Source organism: Oncorhynchus tshawytscha, linkage group LG19, assembly GCF_018296145.1.
Source record: "Oncorhynchus tshawytscha isolate Ot180627B linkage group LG19, Otsh_v2.0, whole genome shotgun sequence".
In the NCBI taxonomy this organism is placed as follows: Eukaryota; Metazoa; Chordata; class Actinopteri; order Salmoniformes; family Salmonidae; genus Oncorhynchus; species Oncorhynchus tshawytscha.
In genome coordinates, this window is record NC_056447.1 from 54,979,871 (window position 1) to 55,005,927 (window position 26,057).

At 45.1% G+C, this 26,057-nt stretch overlaps 1 protein-coding gene across 1 annotated transcript in view; it reads right to left on the reverse strand.

Annotated features, from left to right (window-relative positions):
- LOC121840107 (tight junction protein ZO-1-like) overlaps positions 1-26,057 on the reverse strand; it is a gene marked incomplete at its 3' end in the record, with an annotated part of 181,161 nt that overhangs the window by 139,557 nt on the left and 15,547 nt on the right. Inside the window, 1 exon segment of the mRNA XM_042301915.1 lies at positions 5,981-6,200. Coding sequence (XP_042157849.1) covers positions 5,981-6,200 — 220 coding nt within the window.

Below are 26,057 nucleotides of genomic sequence, written 5' to 3' on the forward strand. Positions count from 1 at the left end.
CTCCCCTGGACATAAAGACAGGGGAAAGGCCAACAAAATGACAGACAAGGCCCCTCCCCTGGACATAAAGACAGGGGAAAGGCCAACAAAATGACAGACAAGGCCCCTCCCCTGGACATAAAGACAGGGGAAAGGCCAACAAAATGACAGACAAGGCCCCTCCCCTGGACATAAAGACAGGGGAAAGGCCAACAAAATGACAGACAAGGCCCCTCCCCTGGACATAAAGACAGGGGAAAGGCCAACAAAATGACAGACAAGGCCCCTCCCCTGGACATAAAGACAGGGGAAAGGCCAACAAAATGACAGACAAGGCCCCTCCCCTGGACATAAAGACAGGGGAAAGGCCAACAAAATGACAGACAAGGCCCCTCCCCCTGGACATAAAGACAGGGAAACGCCAACAAAATGACAGACAAGGCCCCTCCCCCCTGGACATAAAGACAGGGAAAGGCCAACAAAATGACAGACAAGGCCCCTCCCCTGGACATAAAGACAGGGAAAGGCCAACAAAATGACAGACAAGGCCCCTCCCCCTGGACATAAAGACAGGGGAAAGGCCAACAAAATGACAGACAAGGCCCCTCCCCCTGGACATAAAGACAGGGGAAAAGCCAACAAAAAAATGTAAACACATAAAAACAGAAATAACAACTACTTTGAAGTAATAATATCCAACAATAAGCATTGGGATTTCTTTAATGGTCCTGAATTAAGACATACATACGCCTCAAACATAAGAGCAAGACTAGAAATGATAGTACAAGGGCCGTAGAAACAGCCTAGAATATACACCACAACACGTTGCAACTCTTCAGAGGAAGGTTTATTCAAGGTGTGTCTGTCCCCTTGTCTAAATAATCCAGAAATGAATAAATAATCAAAAAAGGCTATGAAGTTTGGATTTAGTATAGAGTATAAACATCACTATAATAGTAGCAGGTCCTCTCTCTACGGTCCCTGTGTGAGGGGGGTATTAATACTATAATAACAGCAGGTCCTCTCTCTACGGTCCCTGTGTGAGGGGGTATTAATACTATAATAACAGCAGGTCCTCTCTCTACGGTCCCTGTGTGAGGGGGCATTAATACTATAATAACAGCAGGTCCTCTCTCTCACGGTCCCTGTGGTCTATAATAACAGCAGGTCCTCTCTCTATGGTCCCTGTGTGAGGGGGTATTAATACTATAATAACAGAGGTAGCAGGGGGTATTAATACTATAATAACAGCAGGTCCTCTCCCTGTGTGAGGGGGTATTAATACTATAATAACAGCAGGTCCTCTCTCTATGGTCCCTGTGTGAGGGGGTATTAATACTATAATAACAGCAGGTCCTCTCTCTATGGTCCCTGTGTGAGGGGGTATTAATACTATAATAACAGCAGGTCCTCTCTCTATGGTCCCTGTGTGAGGGGGTATTAATACTATAATAACAGCAGGTCCTCTCTCTATGGTCCCTGTGTGAGGGGGTATTAATACTATAATAACAGCAGGTCCTCTCTCTAGGTCCCTGGGTATTAATACTATAATAACAGCAGGTCCTCTCTCTACGGTCCCTGTGTGAGGGGGTATTAATACTATAATAACAGAGTAGCAGGTCCTCTCTCTACGGTCCCTGTGTGAGGGGGTCTATAATAACAGCAGGTCCTCTCTACAGGTCCCTGTGTGAGGGGGTATTAATACTATAATAACAGCAGGTCCTCTCTCTCCCTGTGTGATGGTCCCCCTGTGTGAGGGGGTATTAATACTATAATAACAGCAGGTCCTCTCTCTATGGTCCCTGTGTGAGGGGGGTATTAATACTATAATAACAGCAGGTCCTCTCTCTATCCCTGTGTCCCAGCAGGTCCTCTCTCTACGTCCCTGTGTGAGGGGGGTCCTCTCTCTACGGTCCCTGTGTGAGGGGTATTAATACTATAATAACAGAGTAGCAGGTCCTCTCTCTACGGTCCCTGTGTGAGGGGGTATTAATACTATAATAACAGCAGGTCCTCTCTCTACGGTCCCTGTGTGAGGGGGGTATTAATACTATAATAACAGCAGGTCCTCTCTCTATGGTCCCTGTGTGAGGGGGTATTAATACTATAATAACAGCAGGTCCTCTCTCTACGGTCCCTGTGTGAGGGGGTATTAATACTATAATAACAGCAGGTCCTCTCTCTCCCTGTGTGATGGTCCCTGTCCCTGTGAGGGGGGTATTAATACTATAATAACAGCAGGTCCTCTCTCTACGGTCCCTGTGTGAGGGGGTATTAATACTATAATAACAGCAGGTCCTCTCTCTATGGTCCCTGTGTGAGGGGGGTATTAATACCCAGCAGGTCTCTCTACGGTCCCTGTGAGGGGGTATTAATACTATAATAACAGCAGGTCCTCTCTCTACGGTCCCTGTGTGATAATAATAATAACAGCAGGTCCTCTCTCTACGGTCCCTGTGTGAGGGGGGTATTAATACTATAATAACAGCAGGTCCTCTCTCTATCCCTGGTCCCTGTCCCTGTGTGAGGGGGTATTAATACTATAATAACAGCAGGTCCTCTCTCTGGTCCCTGTGTGAGGATTAATACTATAATAACAGCAGGTCCTCTCTCTACGGTCCCTGTGTGAGGGGGTATTAATACTATAATAACAGCAGGTCCTCTCTCTACGGTCCCTGTGTGAGGGGGTATTAATACCAGCAGGTCCTCTCTCTATGGTCCCTGTGTGAGGGGGTATCCTCTCTCTAAGGGGGTATTAATACTATAATAACAGCAGGTCCTCTCTCTACGGTCCCTGTGTGAGGGGGTATTAATACTATAATAACAGGGGGGTATTAATACTATAATAACAGCAGGTCCTCTCTCTATGGTCCCTGTGTGAGGGGGGTATTAATACTATAATAACAGCAGGTCCTCTCTCTACGGTCCCTGTGTGAGGGGGGTATTAATACTATAATAACAGCAGGTCCTCTCTCTATGGTCCCTGTTTGAGGGGGGTTTAATATTATAATAACAGAGTAGCTCTGCGTGAAGGAGTTTTTATCGTGGTGGGACGATGTCATTCAAATAATGACAGCCGTAACATTACATGTCACAACCAATCAAAATGCTCTTTAAAAACGAGTTTTAATGAGTTTTAAACACACTGGGACCCCCCGCCCCCAGCTGAGGCCGTCTGTGAGGTTGTAGTGTGATGCTTCGGTAAAAGGGGTATCAGATGATTCTTTCCTCAGTGTATTATGGATCTGTCACTGTCGGGACATAAACCACAAATAAATCAAACAATTATGAAGCAGTAGACCTGTTTTTACTACTCACTGTGTGGCCTGAGGTCGTAGTGGGACGCTGCCGGAAAGAGGTCTGTTCTACAACTCAGCTTCTTCCTCAGTCCTGCAGACCCTCATCACTCACTGTAAAGTAGACCTCTCCTCTCCTCTCCACAGCTACAGACCCTCATCACTCACTGTAAAGTAGACGTCTCTTCTCCACAGCTACAGACCCTCATCACTCACTGTAAAGTAGACCTCTCCTCTCCACAGCTACAGACCCTCATCACTCACTGTAAAGTAGACCTCTCTTCTCCACAGCTACAGACCCTCATCACTCACTGTAAAGTAGACCTCTCCTCTCCACAGCTACAGACCCTCATCACTCACTGTAAAGTAGACCTCACCTCTCCACAGCTACAGACCCTCATAACTCACTGTAAAGTAGACCTCACCTCTCCACAGCTACAGACCCTCATAACTCACTGTAAAGCAGACCTCTCCTCTCCACAGCTACAGACCCTCCTCACTCACTGTAAAGCAGACCTCACCTCTCCTCTCCACAGCTACAGACCCTCATAACTCACTGTAAAGTAGAACTCTCCTCTCCACAGCTACAGACCCTCATCACTCACTGTAAAGCAGACCTCACCTCTCCACAGCTACAGACCCTCATCACTCACTGTAAAGCAGACCTCACCTCTCCACAGCTACAGACCCTCCTCACTCACTGTAAAGCAGACCTCACCTCTCCTCTCCACAGCTACAGACCCTCATCATTCACTGTAAAGTAGACCTCACCTCTCCACAGCTACAGACCCTCATCACTCACTGTAAAGCAGACCTCTCCTCTCCACAGCTACAGACCCTCATCATTCACTGTAAAGTAGAACTCTCATCTCCACAGCTACAGACCCTCATCACTCACTGTAAAGCAGACCCCTCATCACTCACTGTAAAGCAGACCTCACCTCTCCACAGCTCCAGACCCTCATCACTCACTGTAAAGTAGAACTCTCCTCTCCACAGCTACAGACCCTCATCACTCACTGTAAAGCAGACCTCACCTCTCCACAGCTACAGACCCTCATCACTCACTGTAAAGTAGAACTCTCCTCTCCACAGCTACAGACCCTCATCACTCACTGTAAAGTAGAACTCTCCTCTCCACAGCTACAGACCCTCATCACTCACTGTAAAGTAGAACTCTCCTCTCCACAGCTACAGACCCTCATCACTCACTGTAAAGTAGAACTCTCCTCTCCACAGCTACAGACTCTCATCATTCACTGTAAAGCGGACTGTTACTTCCATCAGCTGCATTTGGGTTTGAGCTAGTCAGCAAGTTTCCATTTCCCTCTCTGTCTTGTGCAATGTACACACACACACACACATGCACACCAGTGGAGGCTCCTCCTCAGAGGAAGGGGAGGAACATCCTCATCAGTGAATAATGTTAAACATTTAAAACGTTATCTTTTTTATGTGAAACTATACTAAATATTTTCAAGTCACCAAATAATTGATTAAAACACAATTTTTCAATGAAGGTCTACAGTAGCCTCAACAGCACTCTGTAGCATAGCACCATGGTGTAGCTGGAGGACTGCTTGCTTCTGTCCTCCTCTGGGTACATTGACTTCAATACAAAACCTAGGAGGCTCATGGTTCTCACCCCCTTCCATAGACTTACACAGTAATTATGACAACTTCCGGAGGACATCCTCTAACCTATCAGAGCTCTTGCAGCATGAACTGACATGTTTTCCACCCAATCAAAAAAGGATCCGAGAATGAATAAACTGCATTGCATCAGATGTGGTGAGTAGTTGACTCAAACAGAGAGAAAGACAATAGTTTAACCGTTTTGAACAAATAAATGTCTTTCTCAAATGAAGGAAAAGCAATTTCACTTACTTAGCTAGTAAATGCAGCTAGCTAGTTTAGCTTACTCAAACACCCTGCTCAAACAGAGGGATGCTATGTTAGCTAGCTGGCTATAACAGAAGGATGCTATGTTAGCTAGCTGGCTATAACAGAGGGATGCTATGTTAGCTAGCTGGCTATAACAGAGGGGTGCTATGTTAGCTAGCTGGCTATAACAGAGGGATGCTATGCTAGTTAGCTGGCTATAACAGAGGGATGCTATGTTAGCTAGCTGTCTATAACAGAGGGATGCTATGTTAGCTAGCTGGTGTAACTGCTTACTGACTATACACTAACGTTACTGCAGGGTTTACTAGCATGTTAGTTATATTAGTTATGTTGACTAGGACGTTACTTTAGCTAATATGGTGACAATGATGTAGGCTAGTCGCATACAGCTGATGTGTTGTGCATTGAAGTCCACAAGCAAAGGGAAAAGGTGAGAGGAGGAGAGCTCATAGATGGGAGAAGGAATACAACGTGGCTGCTATGAAAGTGAACCGTATTTACGTAATTTAGACATATTATTAGTTAGGGCTAACTCATATTAACAAAATACATTGTAGGTGTTGCCGTGTTAAATGCGTCTGACTCTGACATTTTCCCCGACTTGGAAATGCGTTGTAGAAAGAGGAGCACGGCGTTTCCCCACTTGGAAAGTATCCAAGGCAACCAAAAGGAATCTCAATAGTGTCGTTGTAAATGTTGCCAGTTCCGTCTGTTTGGACAAAAGCATCTGCTAAATGACCATATTATTACTTAACCCTTAATTCCTTTAAGCCTCTGTGTCATGTAGGGTCGTCACTTACATTGGAGTCCAGCAGATCGATGCTGTCCAGGCTCTTGCTTCTGTGGATACGACCTTTTATCTTGCGTAGCGACGGCTGGGCCTGATGTATGCTGCTCACAGACGATGATGCAGAGATCAAGCCGCTCCCGTGTCCTAGCCCGTGTCCTTGACCTTGACCTTGACCCCGGCTGGCTCTGCCGTGTGGGAGGTTGCCGGGGTGGAGGAGGCTGGGGTGAATCCTGAGGGTCGGAGAGAGAGAAAAAACAAACATCGCATCAGAGGATCATCAGACGGAACGCACTCAGAGAATAGATTTAGAGTATGTCCCTTTAAGGACAAATCGGTCGCAGCAAAATTACAAACAATTAACAGTGGACATGTGCCTTGCCTCTTGGGTAATTGTATGAACCAAAGTATTAGAAGCACTGTGTCTTATTGTATGAACCCATGAAGATGGCCCTGATGGACTAATCTAATGGATATCATGAGGCCCGGACACTGATTAATTCTAGTCAGTGTCTAAAAAGCACTTTTCATGGAGATGTCCAAACCGGCCCTATTATCAGACCCACAATGCACCACTCAGTACATCTCAGTACCCAGCTAGCACCTAACGTTCTGAAAACCATGTGTTTTTGTTGTTGTTGGAAATTTCAGTACGTCAGCGTAACATTTTTATGCAGGTTTCCTCGTGGTTCTATTTTAAAGTTCTCAGAACATTAAGACAACGTTCCATTAGTAACGTTCAAAGAACATTCTAAGAACATTATTTAAAAACAAACAATTCTGTTCTCAGCATCAACAAAACTCTCTCTATCCTCTATCTTGTTAAGTGTGTTCAGGTGTGTTGACCGCGCCCACTAATTGGCCACACCTGATCTTAACGAGTGCTATTTGAATAGACTAATATGAATAGGTTTTTGGTATTTTTCTTAAAACTGCACTGTTGGTTAAGGGCTTGTAAGTAAGCATTTCACTGTATGGTCTACACTCGTTGTATTCGGTACACGTGACAAATAAAATTGGATTTGATTTGAAGGTTGTATGCAAAATAACCATAGGATGACCACGTGTTCACCAAGCTCTAAGAAACATATGGTTCTGAGAACGTTATGTGCTAGCTGGGTAATAAAAAAACACAGACAGACACAAATAGACCATAATAAGCCTAAAGACGAACAGACGGACACACTGTGAATGAAGGGGGAACCAAACAGGATGGTCGTGCTTCATGTTTGTTTCTATAAAGGCCACAGTTCCCTGTTGAATTACATGGCATTTAATGGAGATATGCATAATAGGATTGAATTAGTGTTGAATGCCACCCAGGCCCTGTAAGAGATGGACTTCTGGCTTGTGTGTGTGTGTGTGTGTGTGTGTGTGTGTGTGTGTGTGTGTGTGTGTGTGTGTGTGTGTGTGTGTGTGTGTGTGTGTGTGTGTGTGTGTGTGTGTGTGTGAGAGAGTAGCCCTGAGACAGGCCCTGTAGTAAGGAGAGGCAGTTACAACTCAGTAACTGTATGGAAAGTTACACCAGGCAACACTGAGTAAACTATCAGTGATCTGTCATTTTCAATGAAAGAGGAGACACGAGGTCTCTGGTGACCAGAGACCAGGCAACCACAGATAAACTGTCGGAGACCAGAGACCAGGCAACCACAGTTTAACTGTCGGAGACCAGAGACCAGGCAACCACAGATTAACTGTCGGAGACCAGAGACCAGGCAACCACAGATAAACTGTCGGAGACCAGAGACCAGGCAACCACAGTTAAACTGTCGGAGACCAGAGACCAGGCAACCACAGATAAACTGTCGGTGACCAGAGACCAGGCAACCACAGATAAACTGTCGGAGACCAGAGACCAGGCAACCACAGTTTAACTGTCGGAGACCAGAGACCAGGCAACCACAGATTAACTGTCGGAGACCAGAGACCAGGCAACCACAGTATGTCTAACTGTTGGAGACCAGAGACCAGGCAACCACAGTATGTCTAACTGTTGGACACCAGAGACCAGGCAACCACAGTATGTCTAACTGTTGGAGACCAGAGACCAGGCAACCACAGTTTAACTGTCGGAGACCAGGCAACCACAGTATGTCTAACTGTTGGAGACCAGAGACCAGGCAACCACAGTATGTCTAACTGTTGGAGACCAGAGACCAGGCAACCACAGTATGTCTAACTGTTGGAGACCAGAGACCAGGCAACCACAGTATGTCTAACTGTCAGAGACCAGAGACCAGGCAACCACAGTATGTCTAACTGTCGGAGACCAGAGACCAGGCAACCACAGTATGTCTAACTGTTGGAGACCAGAGACCAGGCAACCACAGTATGTCTAACTGTCAGAGACCAGAGACCAGGCAACCACAGTATGTCTAACTGTCAGAGACCAGAGACCAGGCAACCACAGTATGTCTAACTGTTGGAGACCAGAGACCAGGCAACCACAGTATGTATAACTGTTGGAGACCAGAGACCAGGCAACCACAGTTTAACTGTTGGAGACCAGAGACCAGGCAACCACAGTTTAACTGTCAGAGACCAGAGACCAGGCAACCACAGTATGTCTAACTGTCAGAGACCAGAGACCAGGCAACCACAGTATGTCTAACTGTCAGAGACCAGAGACCAGGCAACCACAGTATGTCTAACTGTTGGAGACCAGAGACCAGGCAACCACAGTATGTATAACTGTTGGAGACCAGAGACCAGGCAACCACAGTATGTCTAACTGTCGGAGACCAGAGACCAGGCAACCACAGTTTAACTGTCGGAGACCAGAGACCAGGCAACCACAGTATGTCTAACTGTCGGAGACCAGAGACCAGGCAACCACAGTATGTCTAACTGTCAGAGACCAGAGACCAGGCAACCACAGTATGTCTAACTGTCAGAGACCAGAGACCAGGCAACCACAGTATGTCTAACTGTTGGAGACCAGAGACCAGGCAACCACAGTATGTCTAACTGTTGGAGACCAGAGACCAGGCAACCACAGTTTAACTGTCAGAGACCAGAGACCAGGCAACCACAGTATGTCTAACTGTCGGAGACCAGAGACCAGGCAACCACAGTTTAACTGTCGGAGACCAGAGACCAGGCAACCACAGTTTAACTGTCGGAGACCAGAGACCAGGCAACCACAGTATGTATAACTGTTGGAGACCAGAGACCAGGCAACCACAGTATGTCTAACTGTCGGAGACCAGAGACCAGGCAACCACAGTATGTCTAACTGTCGGAGACCAGAGACCAGGCAACCACAGTATGTCTAACTGTCAGAGACCAGAGACCAGGCAACCACAGTTTAACTGTCGGAGACCAGAGACCAGGCAACCACAGTATGTCTAACTGTCAGAGACCAGAGACCAGGCAACAACAGTATGTCTAACTGTCAGAGACCAGAGACCAGGCAACCACAGTATGTCTAGCAGAGCATGCCCATAGGATAGGAAGACAGAGACAAGGCGCTAGTGCAGAGCAGGCCCATAGGATAGGAAGACAGAGACAAGGCGCTAGTGCAGAGCAGGCCCATAGGATAGGAAGACAGAGACAAGGCGCTAGTGCAGAGCAGGCCCATAGGATAGGAAGACAGAGACAAGGCGCTAGTGCAGAGCAGGCCCATAGGATAGGAAGACAGAGACAAGGCGCTAGTGCAGGGCAGGCCCATAGGATAGGAAGACAGAGACAAGGCGCTAGTGCAGAGCAGGCCCATAGGATAGAAAGACAGAGACAAGGCGCTAGTGCAGAGCAGGCCCATAGGATAGGAAGACAGAGACAAGGCGCTAGTGCAGAGCAGGCCCATAGGATAGGAAGACAGAGACAAGGCGCTAGTGCAGAGCAGGCCCATAGGATAGGAAGACAGAGACAAGGCGCTAGTGCAGAGCAGGCCCATAGGATAGGAAGACAGAGACAAGGCGCTAGTGCAGAGCAGGCCCATAGGATAGGAAGACAGAGACAAGGCGCTAGTGCAGAGCAGGCCCATAGGATAGGAAGACAGAGACAAGGCGCTAGTGCAGAGCAGGCCCATAGGATAGGAAGACAGAGACAAGGCGCTAGTGCAGGCAGGCCCATAGGATAGGAAGACAGAGACAAGGCGCTAGTGCAGAGCAGGCCCATAGGATAGGAAGACTGAGACAAGGCGCTAGTGCAGAGCAGGCCCATAGGATAGGAAGACTGAGACAAGGCGCTAGTGCAGAGCAGGCCCATAGGATAGGAAGACAGAGACAAGGCGCTAGTGCAGAGCAGGCCCATAGGATAGGAAGACAGAGACAAGGCGCTAGTGCAGAGCAGGCCCATAGGATAGGAAGACAGAGACAAGGCGCTAGTGCAGTGGGTGAGGAATTGAGAGGCAGCGGCTTAGAGGAGTGAGAGGAAAGTGAGAGAAGAGAGAGAGGAGAGAGAGGGAAGAGTAGAGAGACAGTGTAGAGAGACAGAGGAGAGAGGAGAGAGAAGAAAGAAGAGAGGAGAGAGAGAGAGAGAGAGAGAGAGAGAGGAGACGAGAGGAGAGGAGTGAGAGGAAAGTGAGAGAAGAGAGAGAGGAGAGAGAGGGAAGAGTAGAGAGACAGTGTAGAGAGACAGAGAAGAGAGGAGAGAGAAGAAAGAAGAGAGGAGAGAGAGAGAGAGAGAGAGAGAGAGAGAGAGACGAGAGGAGAGAGAGAGAGAGAGTGAGAGAGAGGAGGGAGAGGGAAGAGTAGAGAGACAGTGTAGAGAGACAGAGAAGAGAGGAGAGAGAAGAAAGAAGAGACGAGACGAGAGGAGAGGAGAGGGAGAGGAGAGGAGAGGGGAGAGGAGAGGAGAGGAGAGGAGAGGAGAGGAGAGGAGAGAGAGAGAGAGTGAGAGAGAGGAGGGAGAGATCCATTTCCATTGTAAGTGGTTGACTCTGATACTCGAGAGGGTTTTGTGTAAAGAAAAGAGAAGTGGTGAAACAGACGGGGTGAGAAAAGAAACATGTCCTTAGATATTGGTTTTGGTTAGAAACTGTGTGAAGCATGCACGAGAACATTAACAGAGCTCAAACATCCCAAACAGCTCTTTCTACACAATGAAAGTGTCACGCCCTGACCTTAGAGAGCCTTTTTATGTCTCTACTTTGGTTTGGTTAGGTGTGTGATTTGAGTGTGGTTCCCAATCAGAGGCAGCTGTCTATCGTTGTCTCTGATTGGGGATCATATTTAGGCAGCCCTTTTCCCTCCTTCTGTGTGGGCCCTTGGTCTGTTTGTGTGCAGGTAGTTTGCACAATGAAGCTGTTCGGTCGTTGTTTTCTTTATTGTTTTGTCTTTTCTAAAGTTTCACTTCGTTTATATAGTATGTGGAACTCAAACAGCGCTGCGCCTTCGTCTCATCCTTCCGACGACACCCGTTACAGAAAGAGAGGAGGCTAGGATTATGTTTGACAATTTCGACAGAGCCAAAAGAGACTAAGACAAGCAGCTGACAGGAAGAACAAGTCTCTGGATGCATGACAGACCCAGCCAATAGATGTTGGTTCTAGAATGGATGTCAGCCAATAGCCTTCAGCCAATAGCCTTCAGCCAATAGCCTTCAGCCAATAGCCTTCAGCCAATAGCTTTCAGCCAGAAAGCCAGAGAGAGTCACTTCTCGCCTGTCATCGGAGCGACTGAGACATACAGAACTAACAGTGGGATGGTTAATATGATGGTGTCTAATGAGATCCTATTCCCTACCATGGGCCCTACCAAGTAGTGGACTATATCGAGAATAGCTCTGGTTAAAAGTAGTGCACTACATAGGGAATAGGGTGCCATTTGGGATGCAGAGTTTCATTCCGCTTTTGATCTATGTTGTTTCATAGAATACATTTACAGCTGTTATGACAGATTATTGGACTGATGCATGAAAACAGGATTATTGGCTGCTCAGATGGCAGTTTTTTTACACACACACACACACACACACACACACACACACACACACACACACACACACACACACACACACACACACACAGCAGCAGCATAGTAGCCTTACATAGACTTCTAATTGGCATTTTGGCACAGAGGCCCAAGATGCACCCAGCACACTTCCAGAAAGGCAGGGGTCATTTCCCTCTGTTTCATCTCTGCTCACTGTAAGACTTCATCTAGCAGAACAGGACATTGTGTGCATTCTAAATGGAACCCTGTGCATTCTAAATGGAACCCTGTGCATTCTAAATGGAACCCTGTGCATTCTAAATGGAACCCTGTGCATTCTAAATGGAACCCTGTGCATTCTAAATGGAACCCTGTTCCCCCTAAATGGAACCCTGTGCATTCTAAATGGAACCCTGTTCATTCTAAATGGAACCCTGTGCATTCTAAATGGAACCCTGTGCATTCTAAATGGAACCCTGTTTCTAAATGGAACCCTGTTCCCCCTAAATGGAACCCTGTGCATTCTAAATGGAACCCTGTGCATTCTAAATGGAACCCTGTGCATTCTAAATGGAACTCTGTTCCCCCTAAATGGAACCCTGTGCATTCTAAATGGAGCCCTGTGCATTCTAAATGGAACCCTGTGCATTCCAAATGGAACCCTGTTCCCCCTAAATGGAACCCTGTTCATTCTAAATGGAACCCTGTTCATTCTAAATGGAGCCCTGTTCATTCTAAATGGAACCCTGTGCATTCTAAATGGAACCCTGCTCATTCTAAATGGAACCCTGTTCATTCTAAATGGAACCCTGTTCATTCTAAATGGAACCCTGTTCCCCCTAAATGGAACCCTGTTCATTCTAAATGGAACCCTGTTCATTCTAAATGGAACCCTTTTCCCCCTAAATGGAACCCTGTTCATTCTAAATTGAACCCTGTGCATCCTAAATGGGACGGCAGGGTAGCCTAGTGTTTAGAGCATTGGATTCTTAACCGAAAGGTTGCAAGTTCAAATCCCGGAGATATAAATCTGTCGATCTGCCCCTGAACAAGGCAGTTAGCCCACTGTTCCTAGACCAGTTAGCCCACTGTTCCTAGTCCAGTTAACCCACTGTTCCTAGGCCGTCATTGAAAATAAGAATTTGTTCTTAAGTTCTTAACTGACTTGCCTAGTTAAATAAAGGTTAAAAATAATTATTTTAAAACTCTGTTCATCCTAAATGGAGTGTGTGTAGTCCAGATACTGATAATGTAGTTCAATACAGATGCTGGTAATCAGTACAGCAGGGTGATAATGTAGTTCAGTACAGATGGTGTAATCAGTACAGATGGTGGTAATGTAGTTCAGTACAGATGGTATAAATCAGTACAGGAGGGTGATAATGTAGTTCAGTACAGATGGTGGTAATCAGTACAGATGGTGGTAATCAGTACAGCAGGGTGATAATGTAGTTCAGTACAGATGGTGGTAATCAGTACAGATGGTGGTAATGTAGTTCAGTACAGATGGTGGTAATCAGTACAGATGGTGGTAATCAGTACAGCAGGGTGATAATGTAGTTCAGTACAGATGGTGGTAATCAGTACAGATGGTGGTAATGTAGTTCAGTACAGATGGTGGTAATCAGTACAGATGGTGGTAATCAGTACAGATGGTGGTAATGTAGTTCAGTACAGATGGTGGTAATCAGTACAGATGGTGGTAATCAGTACAGATGGTGGTAATCAGTACAGCAGGGTGATAATGTAGTTCAGTACAGATGGTGGTAATCAGTACAGGAGGGTTATAATGTAGTTCAGTACAGATGGTGGTAATCAGTACAGGAGGGTGATAATGTAGTTCAGTACAGATGGTGGTAATCAGTACAGCAGGGTGATAATGTAGTTCAGTACAGATGTTGGTAATCAGTACAGGAGGGTGATAATGTAGTTCAGTACAGATGGTGGTAATCAGTACAGATGGTGGTAATGTAGTTCAGGGAAGGGGTCAAGCAGATGTCTCATGCTGTTACAAAGAAAAGAGCCAGAAACAAGATCAGAACTCCCAATTCCCCTTGTCTCTGTTTCTCTTTCTCTGTTTCTCTTTCTCTGTTTCTCTGTCTCTGTTTCTCTGTCTCTGTTTCTCTTTCTCTGTTTCTCTTTCTCTGTTTCTCTGTCTCTGTTTCTCTATCTCTGTTTCTCTCTCTCTGTTTCTCTATCTCTGTTTCTCTATCTCTGTTTCTCTGTCTCTGTTTCTCTTTCTCTGTTTCTCTGTTTCTCTGTTTCTCTGTCTCTGTTTCTCTGTTTCTCTCTCTCTGTTTCTCTGTTTCTCTCTCTCTGTTTCTCTGTTTCTCTATCTCTGTTTCTCTGTCTGTTTCTCTGTTTCTCTGTTTCTCTGTCTCTGTTTCTCTGTTTCTGTTTCTCTGTCTCTGTTTCTCTGTTTCTCTGTTTCTCTGTCTCTGTTTCTCTTTCTCTGTTTCTCTGTTTCTCTGTCTCTGTTTCTCTGTTTCTCTCTCTCTGTTTCTCTGTTTCTCTATCTCTGTTTCTCTGTCTGTTTCTCTGTTTCTCTGTTTCTCTGTCTCTGTTTCTCTATCTCTGTTTCTCTGTTTCTCTGTTTCTCTGTCTCTGTTTCTCTGTTTCTCTGTTTCTCTGTTTCTCTTTCTCTGTTTCTCTGTTTCTCTGTTTCTCTTTCTCTGTTTCTCTGTTTCTCTGTTTCTCTCTCTCTGTTTCTCTGTTTCTCTGTCTGTTTCTGTTTCTCTATCTCTGTTTCTCTGTCTGTTTCTCTGTTTCTCTGTTTCTCTTTCTCTGTTTCTCTGTTTCTCTGTCTCTGTTTCTCTATCTCTGTTTCTCTCTCTGTTTCTCTATCTCTGTTTCTCTCTCTGTTTCTCTATCTCTGTTTCTCTATCTCTGTTTCTCTGTCTCTGTTTCTCTGTTTCTCTCTCTCTGTTTCTCTGTTTCTCTGTTTCTCTCTCTCTGTTTCTGTTTCTCTGTTTCTCTGTCTCTGTTTCTCTTTCTCTGTTTCTCTTTCTCTGTTTCTCTGTCTCTGTGTCTCTCTTCTCTGTCTCTGTTTCTCTGTCTCTGTTTCTCTGTTTCTCTGTTTCTCTGTTTCTCTGTTTCTCTGTTTCTCTTTCTCTGTTTCTCTGTTTCTCTTTCTCTGTTTCTCTGTCTCTGTTTCTCTATCTCTGTTTCTCTGTCTCTGTTTCTCTGTCTCTGTTTCTCTTTCTCTCTTTCTCTCTCTGTTTCTCTGTCTCTGTTTCTCTTTCTCTCTTTCTCTCTCTGTTTCTCTGTTTCTCTGTTTCTCTGTCTCTGTTTCTCTTTCTCTGTTTCTCTGTTTCTCTGTTTCTCTTTCTCTGTTTCTCTGTCTCTGTTTCTCTATCTCTGTTTCTCTGTCTCTGTTTCTCTGTCTCTGTTTCTCTTTCTCTCTTTCTCTCTCTGTTTCTCTTTCTCTGTTTCTCTGTCTCTGTTTCTCTGTTTCTCTTTCTCTGTTTCTCTTTCTCTGTTTCTCTGTCTCTGTTTCTCTGTCTCTGTTTCTCTGTCTCTCTTTCTTTCTCTTCTCTGTTTCTCTGTTCTCTGTTTCTCTGTCTCTGTTTCTCTGTTCTGTTTCTCTGTTTCTCTTTCTCTGTTTCTCTTTCTCTGTTTCTCTGTCTCTGTTTCTCTTTCTCTGTTTCTCTGTCTCTGTTTCTCTGTCTCTGTTTCTCTGTCTCTGTTTCTCTGTCTCTGTTTCTCTGTCTCTGTTTCTCTGTTTCTCTGTTTCTCTCTCTCTCTGTTTCTCTTTCTCTGTTTCTCTGTTTCTCTGTTTCTCTTTCTCTGTTTCTCTGTTTCTCTGTTTCTCTGTTTCTCTGTCTCTGTTTCTCTGTTTCTCTGTTTCTCTCTCTCTCTGTTTCTCTCTCTGTTTCTCTGTTTCTCTGTTTCTCTGTTTCTCTGTTTCTCTGTTTCTCTGTCTCTGTTTCTCTCTCTGTCTGTTTCTCTGTTTCTCTGTCTCTGTTTCTCTGTTTCTCTGTCTCTGTTTCTCTGTTTCTCTGTCTCTGTTTCTCTGTTTCTCTGTTTCTCTGTTTCTCTGTTTCTCTGTTTCTCTGTTTCTCTGTCTCTGTTTCTCTGTCTCTCTTTCTCTGTTTCTCTGTTTCTCTGTTTCTCTGTCTCTGTTTCTCTGTTTCTCTGTCTCTGTTTCTCTGTTTCTCTGTCTCTGTTTCTCTGTTTCTCTGTTTCTCTCTCTCTCTGTTTCTCTGTCTCTGTTTCTCTGTTTCTCTGTCTCTGTTTCTCTGTCTCTGTTTCTCTGTTTCTCTGTCTCTGTTTCTCTGTTTCTCTGTCTCTGTTTCTCTGTTTCTCTGTTTCTCTCTCTCTCTGTTTCTCTGTCTCTGTTTCTCTGTTTCTCTTTCTCTGTTTCTCTCTCTCTGTTTCTCTCTGTCTGTTTCTCTGTTTCTCTGTTTCTCTTTCTCTGTTTCTCTCTCTCTGTTTCTCTCTCTCTGTTTCTCTGTTTCTCTGTTTCTCTGTTTCTCTCTGTCTGTTTCTCTGTTTCTCTGTTTCTCTGTTTCTCTCTGTCTGTTTCTCTGTTTCTCTCTCTCTGTTTCTCTCTCTCTCTCTGTTTCTCTCTCTCTCTCTGTTTCTCTCTCTCTGTTTCTCTCTCTCTGTTTCTCTCTCTCTGTTTCTCTCTCTCTCTGTTTCACTCTCATTCTCTGCCTGTGTGTGTGTGTGTGTGTGTGTGTGTGTGTGTGGTATGTATGTGTGTGTGGTATGTATGTGTGTGTGGTATGTGTGTGTGTGGTGTGTATGTGTGTGGTGTGTGTGTGTGTGTGGTATGTGTGTGTGGTGTGTGTGTATGTGTGTGTGGTGTGTATGTGTGTGTGGTGTGTATGTCTGTGCGGTGTGTATGTGTGTGTGATGTGTGTGTGTGTGTCCTGCAGAACCATCAGGTGTGATTAGCCAGAGCAGTAAGGGGTACTGCTTCATCAGCAGGTCAATATGTAATGTTCCGCTCTATCCCATCCAGCTAATTTCACATTTTACAAGTACCAGACTGCTGGAGGTTTGTCCACCCTAGTCTCCACACACGCACACTCACTCACTCACTCACTCACTCACTCACTCACTCACTCACTCACTCACTCACTCACATTCACACACAAATTCACACACACACTCATTCATTCACAAACACTCACTCACTCACTCACACACACACGTATTCGTGTACCCTTTTCATCGTGATAACCCAAACAGACTTTGGAGGGGCCACAGTGTCTCCTGACCCCTACTGTCTCAGCCTCCAGTATTTATGCTGCAGTAGTTTGTGTCGGGGGGCTAGGGTCAGTCTGTTATATCTGGAGTATTTCCCCTGTCTTATCCGGTGTCCTGTGTGAATTTAAGTGTGCTCGCTCTTTCTTTCTTTCTTTCTTTCTTTCTTTCTTTCTTTCTTTCTTTCTTTCTTTCTTTCTTTCTTTCTTTCTTTCTTTCTTTCTTTCTTTCTTTCTTTCTTTCTTTCTTTCTTTCTTTCTCTCGGAGGACCTGAGCCCTAGGACCATGCCTCAGGATGACTCCTTGCTGTCCCCATATCCACCTGGCCGTGCTGCTGCTCCAGTTTCAACTGTTCTGCCTGTGGCTATATAATCCTGACCTGTTCACCGGGCGTGCTACCTGTCCCAGACCTGCTGTTTTCAACTCTCTAGAGACAGCAAGAGCGGTAGAGATACTCTTAATGATCGGCTATGAAAAGCCAACTGACATTTACTCCTGAGGTGCTGACTTGCTGCACCCTCGACAACTACTGTGATTATTATTATTTGACCATGCTGGTCATTTATGAACATTTGAACATCTTGGCCATGTTCTGTTATAATCTCCACCCGGCACAGCCAGAAGAGGACTGGCCACCCCTCATAACTTGGTTCCTCTCTAGGTTTTTTCCTGGGTTTTGGTTTTTCTAGGGAGTTTTTGCTGTTTGGAGTTTTAGACTGGATTTCTGTACAGCACTTTGAGATATCAGCTGATGTAAGAAGGGCTAAATAAATACATTTGATTTGATTTACTTCTCTGCTCAGGTAACCAGGACAATACTGCTCTGCTCTGCTCAACTAACCAGGACAATACTGCTCTGCTCAGCTAACCAGGACAATACTGCTCTGCTCAACTAACCAGGACAATACTGCTCTGCTCAACTAACCAGGACAATACCGCTCTGCTCAACTAACCAGGACAATACTGCTCTGCTCAACTAACCAGGACAATACTGCTCTGCTCAACTAACCAGGACAATACTGCTCTGCTCAACTAACCAGGACAATACTGCTCTGCTCAACTAACCAGGACAATACTGCTCTGCTCAACTAACCAGGACAATACTGCTCTGCTCAACTAACCAGGACAATACTGCTCTTCTGCTCAACTAACCAGGACAATACTGCTCTGCTAACTAACCAGGACAATACTGCTCTGCTCAACTAACCAGGACAATACTGCTCTGCTAACCAGGACTGCTGCTCAACTAACCAGGACAATACTGCTCTGCTCTGCTCAACTAACCAGGACAATACTGCTCTGCTCAACTAACCAGGACAATACTGCTCTGCTCAACTAACCAGGACAATACTGCTCTGCTCAACTAACCAGGACAATACTGCTCTGCTCAACTAACCAGGACAATACTGCTCTGCTCAACTAACCAGGACAATACTGCTCTGCTCAACTAACCAGGACAATACTGCTCTGCTCAACTAACCAGGACAATACTGCTCTGCTCAACTAACCAGGACAATACTGCTCTGCTCAACTAACCAGGACAATACTGCTCTACTCAACTAACCAGGACAATACTGCTCTGCTCAACTAACCAGGACAATACTGCTCAACTAACCAGGACAATACTGCTCTGCTCTGCTCAACTAACCAGGACAATACTGCTCTGCTCTGCTCAACTAACCAGGACAATACTGCTCTGCTCAACTAACCAGGACAATACTGCTCTGCTCAACTAACCAGGACAATACTGCTCTGCTCAACTAACCAGGACAATACTGCTCTGCTCAACTAACCAGGACAATACTGCTCTGCTCAACTAACCAGGACAATACTGCTCTGCTCTGCTCAACTAACCAGGACAATACTGCTCTGCTCTGCTCAACTAACCAGGACAATACTGCTCTGCTCTGCTCAACTAACCAGGACAATACTGCTCTGCTCTGTTCAGCGACAGCATTTATTAAACAGAAGAACAACTCCACAGGTCATCTGGATGCTTCCAACTATTTCATGGATCTTATTCACCAACAAATCAAACTCTGTTATTGAGATGCTACTTTTTGCATTTGCCATGTCTATGCTCAGCCATAATGTAATTTACAGTAAGCCTAGCCCTCTATATCAGAGTGACTGCTATTGAATAATTCTCTAGAACAATGTGGACTGGAAAATGGGTTCAAGACATCATATTTTACAAAGATGGGATAGGTCTACATATTCGTTACTTTGTTTCTGTAAGCTATTTAACAAACCCTAACGGATTAACATTGGAATTAGAGTTGTTTCCAAGGCAAAGACGTAAAAGACCCATAAATACACAACTTGAAACAACCACATATTGAGCCATGGGAGCGCGTTCTGATTGGCCAGTGAGGAGCCAAACCCTGACACACCCACAACTTGTTAATGAATCAAAACCTATCCCTTTAGCGCCAATGCCGGTAACTGTGCCGATAATTATGCTTGCGTTAAATAGCATGAAGATTTCTGACACACTCTTGAACCTATAGCGCTACTGCCCAGCACTTAGATTGACGGTTGAATTTGGTTTGTTAAAATAGAGCTTTTTTTAGTATAAGAGCTGTTTGAAAAGAACGCCTGGAAATATCAGCCTGTTTTGGTGGGATGGAGTTTTGGCATGCCTGGTGACATCACAAAGGGGCTAAATTAGTTGAAGCACCAATAAGAAAGAGTTCCAAACCTCTCTACCAATAAAACCTAGTTTTCAGTTTTCCCCCTCCTCACTCAGACCACTCCCAGACAGTCCTAGCAAAATTGAGAAATTGCTCTTTGCTTAGAAGCTATTTTTTTGTTTGTTTTTGACCAATTTGAATTGAAAACAATTACCGTAAAACTACCTAATTGTTACCCAGAAATGATTTGATGTTGAGATAAACATGTCTGAATTATCCGTGTAGCCCTTTACACTCGTACCCATATAAGGGGTTGAAAATGGCACTAATGAGCGCAGAAATGGGAACCTCAGAGCTCAGGCTCTGTCCTTCACAGAGCTGTATGGGTTTATACTGACAGATGTTCTGAATTTGAGCACCTCGAGCGACAAGAAGTTGCCCCCATCTCTTCCTGTTCCTTCTAATAGGGCAACATTTTTTGCAAATGTTTTGTTGTCTGAGTGAGGGAAATGCTGTGAATGAAAAGGGATCAATGCATTTTGAAAGGTGAAACGTAGAGGAATATAATAAATGGATTTGATGTTATACAAGCAGAGCCAAATACCTGTGAATCCAAATGTGCACTTCACATTTTCCAAATCGTAAAACTAATTTCATGGACATTGTCAACGTTTTTGGTGATCACTATGTACAGTTACAAGATGACATGTCGTCACGCCCCGGGTCGTTCTGAACAGAATGAGCCTATGTTTGTTTATTGTGGAGAAAATCTGTGCCGTACACGCACCTGAATGCACTCCTACACGACTCCAACACCATCAATAACTTTGCTGACAACACAATAGTGGTAGGACCTGATCACCGACAACGATGAGACGGCCTACAGGGAGGAGGTCAGAGAACTGGCAGTGTGGTGCCAGCACAACAACCCCTCCCTCAATGTGAGCAAGACAAAGGAGCTGATCGTGGACTACAGGAAATGTCGGGCCGAACCCATTAACAACGGGGCTGTAGTGGAGCGGGTCAAGTGTTTCGAGTACCTTGGTGTCCACATCACCAACGAACTATCATGGTCCAGACACACCAAGACAGTTGTGAAGAGGGCACGACAATGCCTTTTCCCCTCAGGAGACTGAAAAGATTTGGCATGGGTCCCCAGATCCTCAACAAGTTCACACAGCTGCACCAACGAGAGCATCCTGACCGGTTGCATCACCGCCTGGTATGGCAACTACTCGGCATCTGACCGTAAGGCGCTACAGAGGGTAGTGCGAACATCACTGGGGCCAAGCTCCCTGCCATCCAGGACCTATATACTAGGCAGTGTCAGAGGAAGGAGCAAAACATTGTCAAAGACCAGTCACACAAGTCATAGATGGTTCTCTCTGCTACCGCACGGGAAGCGGTACCGGAGCTCCAAGTCTAGGTCCAAAAGGCTCCTTAACAGCTTCTACCCACAAGCCATCAGACTGATGAACAATTAATAAAATCGCCACCAGATTATTTACCCCCCCTTTGTTTTTACACTGCTGCTACTCACTCTTTATTATCGATGCATAGTCACTTTAACCCCTACCTACATGTACATATTACCTCAACTACCCTGTACCCCTGCACATTGACTCTGTACCGGTACCCCCTGTATATAGCCTCCACATTGACTCTGTACCGGTACCCCCTGTATATAGCCTCCACATTGACTCTGTATACCCCCTGTATATAGCCTCCACACTGACCCGGTACCAATCCCCTGTATATAGCCTCCACATTGACTCTATACCGGTACACCCTGTATATAGCCTCCACATTGACTCTGTACCCCCCTGTATATAGCCTCCACATTGACTCTGTACCGGTACCCCCTGTATATAGCCTCCACATTGACTCTGTACCGGTACCCCCTGTATATAGCCTCCACATTGCCTCTGTACCGGTACCCCCTGTATATAGCCTCCACATTGACTCTGTACTGGTACCCCCTGTATATAGCCTCCACATTGACTCTGTACCGGTACCCCCTGTATATAGCCTCCACATTGACTCTGTACTGGTACCCCCTGTATATAGCCTCCACATTGACTCTGTACCGGTACCCCTGTATATAGCCTCCACATTGACTCTGTACCGTAATACCCTGTATATAGCCTCCACATTGACTCTGTACCGTAACACCCTGTCTATAGCCTCCACATTGACTCTGTACCGGTGCCCCCTGTATATAGCCTCCACACTGACTCTGTACCGGTACCCCCTGTATATAGCCTCCACATTGACTCTGTACCGGTACCCCCTGTATATAGCCTCCACATTGACTCTGTACCGTAACACCCTGTATATAGCCTCCACACTGACTCTGAACCGGTACCCCCTGTATATAGCCTCCACATTGACTCTGTACCGGTACCCCCTGTATATAGCCTCCACATTGACTCTGAACCGGTACCCCCTGTATATAGCCTCCACATTGACTCTGTACCGGTACCCCCTGTATACAGTGCCTTGCGAAAGTATTCGGCCCCCTTGAACTTTGCGACCTTTTGCCACATTTCAGGCTTCAAACATAAAGATATAAAACTGTATTTTTTTGTGAAGAATCAACAACAAGTGGGACACAATCATGAAGTGGAACGACATTTATTGGATATTTCAAACTTTTTTAACAAATCAAAAACTGAAAAATTGGGCGTGCAAAATTATTCAGCCCCCTTAAGTTAATTACTTTGTAGCGCCACCTTTTGCTGCGATTACAGCTGTAAGTCGCTCGGGGTATGTCTCTATCAGTTTTGCACATCGAGAGACTGACATTTTTTCCCATTCCTCCTTGCAAAACAGCTCGAGCTCAGTGAGGTTGGATGGAGAGCATTTGTGAACAGCAGTTTTCAGTTCTTTCCACAGATTCTTGATTGGATTCAGGTCTGGACTTTGACTTGGCCATTCTAACACCTGGATATGTTTATTTTTGAACCATTCCATTGTAGATTTTGCTTTATGTTTTGGATCATTGTCTTGTTGGAAGACAAATCTCCGTCCCAGTCTCAGGTCTGTTGCAGACTCCATCAGGTTTTCTTCCAGAATGGTCCTGTATTTGGCTCCATCCATCTTCCCATCAATTTTAACCATCTTCCCTGTCCCTGCTGAAGAAAAGCAGTCCCAAACCATGATGCTGCCACCACCATGTTTGACAGTGGGGATGGTGTGTTCAGGGTGATGAGCTGTGTTGCTTTTACGCCAAACATAACGTTTTGCATTGTTGCCAAAAAGTTCAATTTTGGTTTCATCTGACCAGAGCACCTTCTTCCACATGTTTGGTGTGTCTCCCAGGTGGCTTGTGGCAAACTTTAAACGACACTTTTTATGGATATCTTTAAGAAATGGCTTTCTTCTTGCCACTCTTCCATAAAGGCCAGATTTGTGCAATATACGACTGATTGTTGTCCTATGGACAGAGTCTCCCACCTCAGCTGTAGATCTCTGCAGTTCATCCAGAGTGATCATGGGCCTCTTGGCTGCATCTCTGATCAGTCTTCTCCTTGTATGAGCTGAAAGTTTAGAGGGACGGTCAGGTCTTGGTAGATTTGCAGTGGTCTGATACTCCTTCCATTTCAATATTATCGCTTGCACAGTGCTCCTTGGGATGTTTAAAGCTTGGGAAATCTTTTTGTATCCAAATCCGACTTTAAACTTCTTCACAACAGTATCTCGGACCTGCCTGGTGTGTTCCTTGTTCTTCATGATGCTCTCTGCGCTTTTAACGGACCTCTGAGACGATCACAGTGCAGGTGCATTTATACGGAGACTTGATTACACACAGGTGGATTGTATTTATCATCATTAGTCATTTAGGTCAACATTGGATCATTCAGAGATCCTTACTGAACTTCTGGAGAGAGTTTGCTGCACTGAAAGTAAAGGGGCTGAATAATTTTGCACGCCCAATTTTTCAGTTTTTGATTTGTTAAAAAAGTTTGAAATATCCAATAAATGTCGTTCCACTTCATGATTGTGTCCCACTTGTTGTTGATTCTTCACAAAAAAATACAGATTTATATCTTTATGTTTGAAGCCTGAAATGTGGCAAAAGTTCGCAAAGTTCAAGGGGGCCGAATACTTTCACAAGGCACTGTATAGCCTCCACACTGACTCTGTACCGTAACACCCTGTATATAGCCTCCACATTGACACTGTACCGTAACACCATGTATATATCTCCACATTGACTCTGTACCGGTACCCCCTGTATATAGCCTCCACATTGACTCTGTACCTGTACCCCCTGTATATAGCCTCCACATTGACTCTGTACCGGTACCCCTGTATATAGCCTCCACATTGACTCTGTACCGGTACCCTGTATATAGCCTCCACATTGACTCTGTACCGGTACCCCTGTATATAGCCTCCACATTGACTCTGTACCGGTACCCCCTGTATATAGCCTCCACATTGACTCTGTACCGGTACCCCCTGTATATAGCCTCCACATTGACTCTGTACCGTAACACCCTGTATTTAGCCTCCACATTGACTCTGTACCGTAACACCCTGTATTTAGCCTCCACATTGTCTCTGTACCGTAACACCCTGTATATAGCCTCCACATTGACTCTGTACCGTAATACCCTGTATATAGCCTCCACATTGACTCTGTACCGTAACACCCTGTATTTAGCCTCCACATTGTCTCTGTACCGTAACACCCTGTATATAGCCTCCACATTGACTCTGTACCGTAATACCCTGTATATAGCCTCCACATTGACTCTGTACCGTAACACCCTGTATTTAGCCTCCACATTGTCTCTGTACCGTAACACCCTGTATATAGCCTCCACATTGACTCTGTACCGTAATACCCTGTATATAGCCTCCACATTGACTCTGTACGGGTACCCCCTGTATATAGCCTCCACATTGACTCTGTACCGTAACACCCTGTATATAGCCTCCACATTGACTCTGTACCGGTACCCCCTGTATATAGCCTCCACATTGACTCTGTACCGGTACCCCCTGTATATAGCCTCCACATTGACTCTGTACCGGTACCCCCTGTATATAGCCTCCACATTGACTCTGTACCGTAACACCCTGTATATAGCCTCCACATTGACTCTGTACCGGTACCCCCTGTATATAGCCTCCACATTGACTCTGTACCGTAACACCCTGTATATAGCCTCCACATTGACTCTGTACTGGTACCCCCTGTATATAGCCTCCACATTGACTCTGTACCGTAACACCCTGTATATAGCCTCCACATTGACTCTGTACCGTAACACCCTGTATATAGCCTCCACATTGACTCTGTACCGGTACCCCCTGTATATAGTCTCGTTATTGTTATTTTATTGTGTTACCTTTTATAATTTTTGACTTTCGTTTATTTGGTATATAAAAAAAATGTTTAAACTGTTTCTTGAACATCATTTTACGGTAAAGTCTCCACTTGTTGTATTCAGCTCATGTGACATGTAACACCCTGTATATAGCCTCCACACTGACTCTGTACCGTAATACCCTGTATATAGCCTCCACACTGACTCTGTACCGTAATACCCTGTATATAGCCTCCACACTGACTCTGTACCGTAATACCCTGTATATAGCCTCCACATTGACTCTGTACCGTAATACCCTGTATTTGTAAAGTCTCCACTTGTTGTATTCAGCTCATGTGACAAATAGAGTTTTGATTTGAGGTATACTTTCTATACACACCAAAATTACCATCTGTTTCTCTGAATTGCCTTGTGAAAGATTAACACTGTAAGATTGTTTTGTCATTATTTAGTATGGTCAGGGCGTGAGTTGGGGTGGGCAGTCTATGTTTGTTTTTCTATGATTTGGGTATTTCTATATTTCGGCCTAGTATGGTTCTCAATCAGAGGCAGGTGTCATTAGTTGTCTCTGATTGAGAATCATACTTAGGTAGCCTGGGTTTCACTGTGTGTTTGTGGGTGATTGTTCCTGTCTCTGTGTTTTGCACCAGATAGGGCTGTTTTGGGTTTTCATGTTTCTTGTTTTTGTTAGTTTGTTCATGGGAAGTGATTTATTAAAACATGAATCAAAATAACCACGCTGCGCTTTGGTCCGCATCTCCTTCAAGTCAAGAAAACCGTTACAGCAGGGTTGTGTTCCTAACTCAACAACAACAAGTCTGCTCGCTCTAGTTCCTCAACGGCACAGCTAGGAGAGCAAAATAAAAAAATATAAACCACTGTATAGTTGAAGTCTCTTTGAGTCATCACCCACGACTGCGTGGCCACGCACGCCTCCAACTCAATCATCAAGTTTGCGGACGACACAACAGTGGTAGGCTTGATTACCAACAACGACGAGACGGCCTACAGGGAAGAGGTGAGGGCCC